At 44.3% G+C, this 10,071-nt stretch overlaps 1 protein-coding gene across 1 annotated transcript in view; it reads left to right on the plus strand.

Annotated features, from left to right (window-relative positions):
- ATAD3A (ATPase family AAA domain containing 3A) overlaps nucleotides 1–9,548 on the plus strand; it is a 54,862-nt gene extending 45,314 nt beyond the window's left edge. The window contains exon 16 of the mRNA XM_077250147.1: nucleotides 9,000–9,548. Within this exon, the coding sequence (XP_077106262.1) occupies nucleotides 9,000–9,179 (180 nt within the window). The 3' untranslated portion in view covers nucleotides 9,180–9,548. The remainder of the gene's footprint in view (nucleotides 1–8,999) is intronic.
- The last annotated feature ends 523 nt before the right edge of the window (nucleotides 9,549–10,071 follow it).

Genomic DNA, 10,071 nt, shown 5'->3' on the forward strand with positions numbered 1-10,071 from the left:
TGAACAATGTCAGTGTGTGTAGGGACACCCCCCCAACTAGAACCCACTCTCTCAGCCCTAGTTGGACAATATCAGTGTGTGTAGGGTTACGCCCCCAACTAGCACCAGTTCTCTTAGCACTGATTGGACAATGTCAATGTGTGTAGGGGACACACCCCCAACTAGAACCCACTCTCTCAGCCCTAGTTGGACAATATCAGTGTGTGTAGGGGACACCCCCCCCAACTAGAACCCACTCTCTCAGCCCTAGTTGGACAATATCAGTGTGTGTAGGGGACACCCCCCCCCCCCCCAACTAGAACCCACTCTCTCAGCCCTAGTTGGACAATATCAGTGTGTGTAGGGGACACCCCCCCCAACTAGAAGCCACTCTCTCAGCCCTAGTTGGACAATGTCAGTGTGTGTAGGGTTACGCCCCCAACTAGCACCAGTTCTCTTAGCACTGATTGGACAATGTCAGTGTGTGTAGGGGACACCCCCCCAACTAGAACCCACTCTCTCAGCCCTAGTTGAACAATGTCAGTGTGTGTAGGGACACCCCCCCAACTAGCACCAGCTTTCACCACTGATTGGACAATGTGCGTGCGTCTGTGTGCATGCTTACAAACCCTCAACTTGTACCAGTGCTCTCACCACTGATTGGACAGTGTCTGTGTAGGAACACACTCTCACCCGATCCCAGCCCAGCTGCCAATTTTTTCTTAAATTTCTAGTAGGGATAACAGAGGAATGTACAACATCGAATGTCCCAAAAAATTATTTCATGGGAAATACAATTATTTCATAAAACATACCAATCAAGAATATTTACAGGTCCAAATTAAAGAAAAAAAAAAACCTTTGCTATAAATAAGTGTGGCACCCTGAAAGCGATCCGTATCCCGGTGTCCCTCTGCGCCATGTTTTATAGCCGGCACAAAGTCTTCTGATAGGTAGTGTTTTATTAGGTGGGGATGGCTATAGATGGCAGCCTGGGACAGGGAGCCGCTTCTAATATTGCTGATTCAAGAGCATTAAAGGTTTAGGGTTGTGAAACCTGCAGGAGATGGATGACACCAATTTATATCACATCCCAGCTGGAGAGAAGGTAAGATGTGCCGCGTTTTTTAATGGAGGCTATTCCGCTTGGGCCACTAAATGCTGCATTATTTAGGAGCTCTCGGAGAATGACGGAAGAACACATGGTCGCCCGTGCAACCTGCAGCGAGGCGAATCTGTCCTAGTAAACGCATGAACTCTGTCACTGTAACCCCCCACCGTCCAGCGCCCGCCGAGAGGGTCACCTTGTTAAAGGGTATCTCGCCTCCCAGCTCGGCGGAAGACTTGCTTTGTCAGCCAAGTCTGCGGAAATGGGTTAACGTGTCCGCAGGGGGGGATGAGGGGTATGAATATGAATGAGACGGGATGCTGGGTTTTAGTACGCCAGCAGCTCTCAGCAGGGACTGCCGCTCGCGCTCTTCCTCCGTCATCTTTCCTCATTCCTCTTCCCATTCTCCCCCACCCACCCAGCCATCCCTTTCACCTCCCCTGACAGGCAGGGACCCCGCAGCTTGGCTATTTTTAGAAAGTCATTCAGAAAAGCAGCCAAGCGCAAAGCATTGCAGTATTCGAAGGCGGTGGCGGCATCGAGATGCAGAGATTTTTTTTGGGGGGGGGGTGGGGGGGTGATAACTTGCGAGGGATGAACACTTTGTAGGTATTAAGCGCCGGTGTTAACGCTGCCAGACACTGCAGCAGCAGCGCCGATAAATGGAGGCTTTAACCCTTGCGTTGCCAGAAAAGAGGTTAACTGGGGCTTTCTAATCTAATTTAATCCCCCCCTTTCTCCTCCTCAAAGCCCTAGACCTTGCCCCATCTTTGCTGACTGGTTAATTTCAAGGGCATCTCGCGGCGAGGCTAGGAATAACCTTGGCGAGCTTTCATACGTAACAGACGAGGTTCCAACAAAAGCCACATTGAGCGGGATAGTGTCGCCGGCGGTAGTTTCTACGGTCTGCGAAGGGAATTTTTTTTATTTTTCTTAAGTTGTCACAGTTTATTAACCTTCAAGCCGTCGTCATTAGGCGTGTTATTAGATGCCGCATTTTGGATTTTTTGTTTTTTTCTTCATCCTATTTCAAGAGTCATAACATTTTTTTTTTATGGCAATAGAGCGTTCCAGGTTATTTGTTTTATTTATTTATTTTTTTTCTTTTTGCAAGATTCGTTGTATATTTAGTTAACACCATGATGGTTTTTATAGACAGAGCAATATGAAATTTGGGGATTTGTTTAACGTTTTGGCCATACAGAAGTGTTTTTTTTTTGTTTTTTTTTATGTTAAAAATGTTTTTTCCCCCCAAAAAAATACAATATTGATTTTTATTTTAAAATTTTATTTAGCCCTACTATAGGATTTCACCCGCAAAATACACTTCAGTCTTGCAGTGTGTTACACCTGTTGAAATTGACAGGCACCCAAGTAGGCTTGTAGGCTTTTTGTAAGGCCGGGTTCACATGGCATTTTAGCCTCAGCGGCTCCATTTGGGGTTTGTCAGAAGCCCTAGAAAACGGGGTTTGGATGTATGTGCTGACATGGGGGCCATTGACGGTAATGATGCAGATGGAGTCGCTGTGTGCTCCGTCGGACAATATTTTCAGCCTGGAGGTCAACTGCGTCTTCGAGTCCACCTCAAATAAGCGTTTATGTCCGAAAACGATGTCAATAGACCACACACTGACTCCATCTAGTCAACTTGTGAATCCCATTTTCTGTAAGCCCCGATGGAGCCATTGACGTGAGGCTCAGACACAATACGAACACAATGAGGCCTCCACTTGCCCTAACCCAAGAGAGCGAACATCACCCCACCATATCTTTGCAAGTCTTGCCTATCTGGTGACGCAGGCCCTTCCCGCGCTGTCTAACCGCTTAGATGCTGCAGTGGCTGTAGACCCCATTGCATTGATTTAGAGACCAATGGTTACTGTGCCTTCTATTTACGCACCAGGGTGACAATTGGGCGTACTTTTTATTTTACTCCTGACAACTCCTTTAACGAAGTAAACATTTGAGTGATGTCACCTGTGAGCCATATTGGTGGCTCAGTGGTTAGCACTTGCAGCACTGGGGTCCTAACTCTAAATCCAACCAAGGTTGTAATCTGGATTGAGATTGTATGATCCCCCTCGTTCATGTCTCCAATTTTTTTGCCATTCGTACCCGCTACCATCAATTGACCCCTCTTGATGACCGCTACGCAGTTCCATGCATTTCTTTTCCTAAAAGTTTCCACCAACCGTTAGTAGTGTGCCCCCTTATTGTCCCGCACCATTGGCCATTGCCGGTAGACGGCTTCGCAGGTAATGGCCAATGCCTTTCTAATTGGTTTCTACATCAATACATGATATTTCGGAGGCGAGGATCCCTAATCCCTGGTGTGGGGCAGGTTCCTCATAATGTTACTCCCATGTACTTATCCGTATGTTATTTTTTTGCCCTTCCTATAATCACCACCACTTTCCACTAACCCTTTAGGCGATGCTTTTCAGATTGGCCCCCCCACTAAACCTTGCAATGGCCGCCAGCTGTTTTGCAGATTTTGAATAAAAAACATGCAATTACCTCTATCGGATCGCCGCCTCCAGCTCTTCTCGTGTCATTTGTAAATGTTTAATGGTAATTAATTTTTAAACTCGTGATTAATAATTAAAAATGAAAACACGGTTTGTCGTATGCAGGAATGAAGACTTCTGGCCTGAACGCTTCCTCGGATTTTTCTTCTCTGATATTGAGAACGATTTTCTTTGGTTGATGTCGTTATTTTATTTTTTTTTTTAAGTTTTTTTTTCTTGTTACTTTTAGTAAGGGATGCAACTATTTTGTAAGCTCAGAGACTTTGCGTTTGATTGATAAACTAGCACTTCTCAGAGGAATAGATGTAGCGGTCTGTTAAGGTAGTTAAAAAACATAGCTGCTTTCTTCCAGAAATGGTGCCTCACCTGTCCGAGGTCTATGATAAGAACTGTAGCTCATCTCCATATACATTCACTTTACTAGAGCCAAGCTGCAATACCAGACACAGCCTTATCGACAGGTATGGCGCTGTTTCCGGAATAAAGAGGCCATGATTTTCTGACCTTCACAGGCAATTTTCATTTTTAAGCTTTTGGTTTTTTTCCTCCGCCTTTACTGAGAACCACAACTCTTTTTTTGTTGTTTTTTCCGTTGATTGACCTGTTTGAAGGCTTGTTTTTTGCATGGCAAGTGTACTCTTTTATTTATACTATTTGATGGTGTATATAATGTTTTGATCGCTTATTATTGCATTTTTGGGGGTATAAGAAGGGCCAAAAAGCATTAGTTTTGCCTAGCAACACATCAACATTCGCCTGTTGCGTTGCACCAAATGGTCCGTGTGCCAATCACTTCTGTTCGAGGCGAATGCCAGCTGTATTACACCACAAGCATCTGCCGCCCGTGGCACAGGACACACATAAAATGCTAGGAAATGCCCGTGTGGGCAATCACCGGCCGCAGCAGTGACCTCTGCACGGAGTTCTAGACATGAAGAAGAACCCTTCAGGTCATTCCTATAACTAGAGATTGTGTTACTAAAGATAATCAAAGAATCTTTTGTAACTTCCCAATTTTTCCTTCTAAGATGGACCAACGCCCTAAATTGCCAAGTCCTTAGAGTTAGTCTTTTCTATGGTTTCTGTAGACACTCAACATTATGTATTTGAGAGTAGGTCCACCTCGGATGTCCAAGGCTTTCTCGAGGCAGCTGAACAGCCATCAGAAATGAGTCTCAAGACATTGTTCCACACTGTGGTGTTGGTTTTGCTGCACTTTTAGGGGTTTTTTAGGTTCTTGTTTGGATATGTTGTAGTTTCTGCATGAAATTTTGACTCGATGGAGGCCATGTCTAATCTGCTAGCAGCCTACATAGCTGTAACTAGAAGGTTGAATCGACGTTGTGTCCCAGTTACCCCTGAATTCCTCGATGTTGAGTTCTCTTGTGTTCTTTCAATGCTTCTCCTCGTTCCTTTTGACCTTCAGCCAGAGATGAGAGGACGCAGAACTTCTCCCTCTCCAGTTAATCTGCATTACACGGCCGCTGCGCTGGAAAATCCCTCAAAAAGCAGTTTGCGGGGAGGATGGGCCTTTCACCTGCCAGCTGCCGAAGTCAAACTGCTCTCGCTTAATGGCTGTCGGATGCGAATGCTCCAACGTCTCGGCATTCATGAATAGAAATGGGGCTTCAATTTCATGAGCTTGTGTTTCACTTTTACTGCCGGCTCAGCTTATTTCCCCATCGTTAACCCCTTTAGGGTCTTCCGGTCTTAAAAATCACGATTTGACTAATAGCTTGAAATTGAGGACACCACAGTCATCAGAGATAGTGATTAGTGACCGTGCTGGGATAATGTGTCATCTGACCATTCTTGGGTGCTAACCGAGTGTCTTCGGCATGCTCGAAAAATATGTTCGAGTCCCCGCTCTTACTTTTCTCACAGCTGTTCGACAGATGCAGGGATAGCCTAACAGCCGCGATACATGCAGCTGCGGGGACTCGAACATATTTTTCGAGCACGCCAAAGACGCTCAGCACAGAAGCATGTTCGGATAACACCTTATCCCAGCATGTTCACTCATCACTAATCCGAGACCCTATGACCGTAGGGTATCATTGTGATGTTTATTACTCCATTTTATCACCTTTAAATAATTTGGTGAGGACAAACCTTTTGTTTGATGTCCTCCTTTCCAGATTGGTGTCCTCCATCCATAGAAGGGGCTGAATTGACACACGTTTGTGCCGGAGCAATTAAAATATTCGTTAAATGGACAGAAAATGACAACCATGTTTCTGAACTAGAATTGTGGTCAGAGAGGTTTTTGCCTCCTTTCCCTCATTCTTTTCGACTATACAGAGGCTGATAATGAGCACCTTAAGATTAAAAAAAACATGACCGCTTTACTGCGGAGCCAGCAAACACGGCTCATCTATGGCCATTTCTTAAGTAACCTGCACTGTGCCGGGATGAAACAAGCCATGGTTTTTTAGACTATCCCTTTACGTCACACATCAAGACAAGAGCCCAAAGTCGTTGATCTGTGTGAGACATTTAGACATACCCACTGCTTATGTCTCGCACAGGGTCTCGTCTTGGTCGGCTGTGGGTACAGTGATGGCCTGGCATCCACGGCGCTGTCTAATACTTTGTATAAATGTTCCAAAAAAATGACAGAACAAGAGTATTCTGCAGTTTTCGGAACTCCAAATTAATCGAGAGAGCTGCACATGCGCGGCCATTTCTCTGCTCACAGTCGTACAAGGCAGTCCTCATTCTCAAAGTAAAAGTGCAGCAGTTTCATGTTTCCATAAAGAAGGTCCAAATTTTGCCGCTGAAAAATGTTGAGCAATTTTTCAATCTGTCATTGAAATCAATAGAGAGAGCTGCGCATGCGCGGCCACTACTCAACTCCCGAGTGTGCACAAGGTGGACCTGTTCTCAAGGTGGAGTCAAGTGAGACCTTCCTTTATTGGACATTTAGGGCATATCTTGTAGATATGAAAAATTGGGAAAGTTCACATCTGCTCCCCAGTGTGGACATTTATCCTCAATGGAAAGAATCCTAGGTCCGGTTCCTAGATAGAACAGTCAATATGAATGAAACCGGTATCCAGCTACCACCAAAAACTCATCATCTTAAGACCATTATTTATTGATATTCTTTAAAAATCAGAATAGATAAAATAGAAAGACTTGTCCTACGCGTTTCGAGCATTGGCTATAACTAAGAGCTTAGGCCAAGTGTTTCTATTTGATGTATTCTGATTTTTACATCTATGGATTTACGATAACATGTTTTTGGCGGTAGCTGGATACCTGTTTTGTTAATTTTGATGTCGTGTGGATATTCTATACATTTTTCAAGGTAGGAATACCCCTTTTAACTGCTGCCAGACTGTAAAGAATTAAATTAGTAGATCAGTTGGTGCCAAAATTAAAAGTTGCTGATGGAGCTCTACTCCTGCTTGGTCACCCCACCACCACCATCTTAGTCCCCCTGCTTGACTTTCGAGGAACATGTAAATGTCCCTTTGAGCTCCCCATTTCTAGGACCCTGGCTTTGGAGGTCGGGGACTGCTGTACGTGTTTCCTAGCCACAAAAAAAAAGTATGGGGAATCCCATAGTATCTCCACCTTGTATGCACTTTTCGTGATCATTCACGTCTGGTTGCAGTATAATGTTACCCGAGCCTGCATCGGCTCCACGGTCCTTGTTCCTGCTGTAACCGATCACGCATGAAGCCGATACACTACACTGGATACAAACACCTATTTTCAGCTCGGGAAGACTTGTCACTTCATTTCTATAACATTCGTGACCCGAAGCTGAACGCGCGCAGTCAGCACGAGCCTCCCCTCCCAGCCCCCGCACCATTGACATTAGGGGGGAAGTGAAGAGAGACGCTTATATATATTAACGAAATACATCCCATGGAGAAAGGACGCGTCAGCAAAGCCGTCAGAGAATTGGTGCGTGCCGATGTGACATGTATTTGGTATACAATGAAGAAATGAGTGCAAAAGACGATAGCAAAGCGGAAGTCTGCTTTAATGGCGTCTACGCAGAAAAGATGGAAGCGATTAACATTTACGTGTAAATGTAGCATTAATGATCACTCTGGAGCATCTTTTCTTAAAATTCTGCATTTTGATGGGATTCTGGTATTCTTTCCAAAATGGTAGCAAGGGCATAAGGTGTTGTGCAGAGAGCCCTCCTGGCTCCCTGCACCACCACTGAATTATTCAGACGCAGATACAATTCATTGCATCGACTTTGTGCGTTGCGCCGTCACGTCACTTCCGCATCAAGATGATGCTGGCAGCACAGCGCCGCCTGCAGGTAAGCGTCAGAGCACAGGGCTGATTAAAGGACCATGTGTCTCATGTCAGGACTTCAAAAGGAGATGGATACTGGGCCGTCACGTATGGTTTTACGTATGTGTTCTATCCAGATTTTTCACAAATAGAACTCGTCCCCATTCTGGTCTTTGGGGCTGTTCACACGTCTGTGTATTTTTGCAAAACGAGTGGTCCACACCAAAACACGGATAAACCAGTGATCCAAACTCGCTAATGCAAGTCCGTGAAAAAATAAATTAATTGGCCATCGCTATACCATCCTAGTTGCATCCGAGTGCTGTTCAATTTTCATTATTGTTTGAGATGAGAAGCTCAAGAAAATGTCCCGTATGCAAAAAAAAAATAAAATCTGATCCAAAAGTCTGATGTAAATCAAAGTTGTTGGGGTTTTTTTTTGTTTGCATTCTAAAAAAAAAAATCACTTGGCGTCTAATGGTGTGTACACCCGAGTTTTTTTTGGGAGGAATTTTTCTGAGTGGAAACTGAATTTGTGCACACGCAGTCTTTTTGCTGAGTTTTTAAAGCCAAAATTTAAGTTTTATGGGGAGTATTTGGTAAGTTTCTGCACCAAAAACTACTAAAAAAAACTGTGAGTGGAAACTCCCCAAATCCTACTCAAAAATATAACATTTCTGCTCAGTTTCCTGTCCAAAAACTCCATAAAAAGACTCTGTTCACATGCCCTAAATGAGGCCTTACACAGAAAAGGAATACATTTTTGGGAGACACTGTGCAATACTTAATTTCCCCTGTGGAAGCGCTGCAGAGAAATTTCACACTTACCACCTGGTTTTCCCACAGATTACTGATGATTGTTAACGTGAACCAGCAGAGGAATCACCTTATGATCAGAATTTTTGGGAGCCTTCTATCAAATAGGGTTTTCTCAATGTGGAGAACCCCTTTTAAATGTAAATAGGCCAACAGCTACCTATAGGTTTTATGTTTCTACAGGATTCTCCGGAGTTTCCTTTGTAACCGCATTCCCCTCCCACATGACGTTCGCGTCTGTCTTCTAGAACTCTTGTGGATCTGCTTTCCTTCTAGTTGTATAACTTTCAGTATTGTCTGTATTCCAGGCTGCCGCGTACGCCTCAGAAGATGGCATCTTAACAGAAGCCATGATTGATGCCCGCGTGGCCGACGCAATCCGGCAACACCAGCAGAAGATGGAATGGCTGAAAGCAGAGGGCAAGGAAGAGGGGAAAGACCCTGGAAGAAACCCTCTGCTTCCTCATCTAGAGGGAACCCCTGTATGAAAAGCTGGGAATGTCTCGGTGACCAACGAACACCAGATTAGCCAGCAGCTGCCCATGACCCGGTCAGCGGCATGCCTTCTCTGTATCCGTGAGGACAAAGTGGAGCAATGGCTACAAATCCCACAGCTCTTCCATTCAGGAAACGCCATGTCGTCTTCACCGTTCATTCCCTATCGAACTTCTCTTTTTTTTTTTTCTTTTTTTTTTTTTATATTTGTTTTAGGACAACCATAATTATTAATGTTTTCTAGAAACGTCTGACATTGGTTTTACTCTGAATGATGCTGCTGTAAAGGATCCCTGTCGAATGTAGAGAATTATGTCATTCTAAAGAATCGAGAGGCTTCTACATAAATAAGATGAACTCGGCCACTCCGAGCGTCTCTGTATTATTCTATTATAGGCCAGTTAGTCTAACTTCTATTGTTGGTAAAATATTTGAAGGGTTTCTGAGGGACGTTATTCTGGATTATCTCAATGAGAATAACTGTTTAACTCCATATCAGCATGGGTTTATGAGGAATCGCTCCTGTCCAACCAATCTAATCAGTTGTTATGAAGAGGTCAGCTATAGACTGGACCATGGTGAGTCATTGGACGTGGTATATCTTGATTTTTCCAAAGCGTTTGATACCGTGCCACACAAGAGGTTGGTACACAAAATGAGAATGCTGGGTGTGGGGGAAAATGTGTGTAAATGGGTAAGTAACTGGCTTAGTGATAGAAAGCGAAGGTTGTTTATAAATGGTATAGTCTCTAACTGGGTCACTGTGACCAGTGGGGTACCGCAGGGGTCGGTACTGGGACCTTTTCTCTTCAACATATTTATTAACGATCTGGTAGAAGGTTTGCACAGTAAAATATCGATATTTGCAGATGATACAAACTATGT

This window comes from Ranitomeya variabilis, chromosome 4 (genome assembly GCF_051348905.1).
Source record: "Ranitomeya variabilis isolate aRanVar5 chromosome 4, aRanVar5.hap1, whole genome shotgun sequence".
NCBI classification, from domain to species: domain Eukaryota; kingdom Metazoa; phylum Chordata; class Amphibia; order Anura; family Dendrobatidae; genus Ranitomeya; species Ranitomeya variabilis.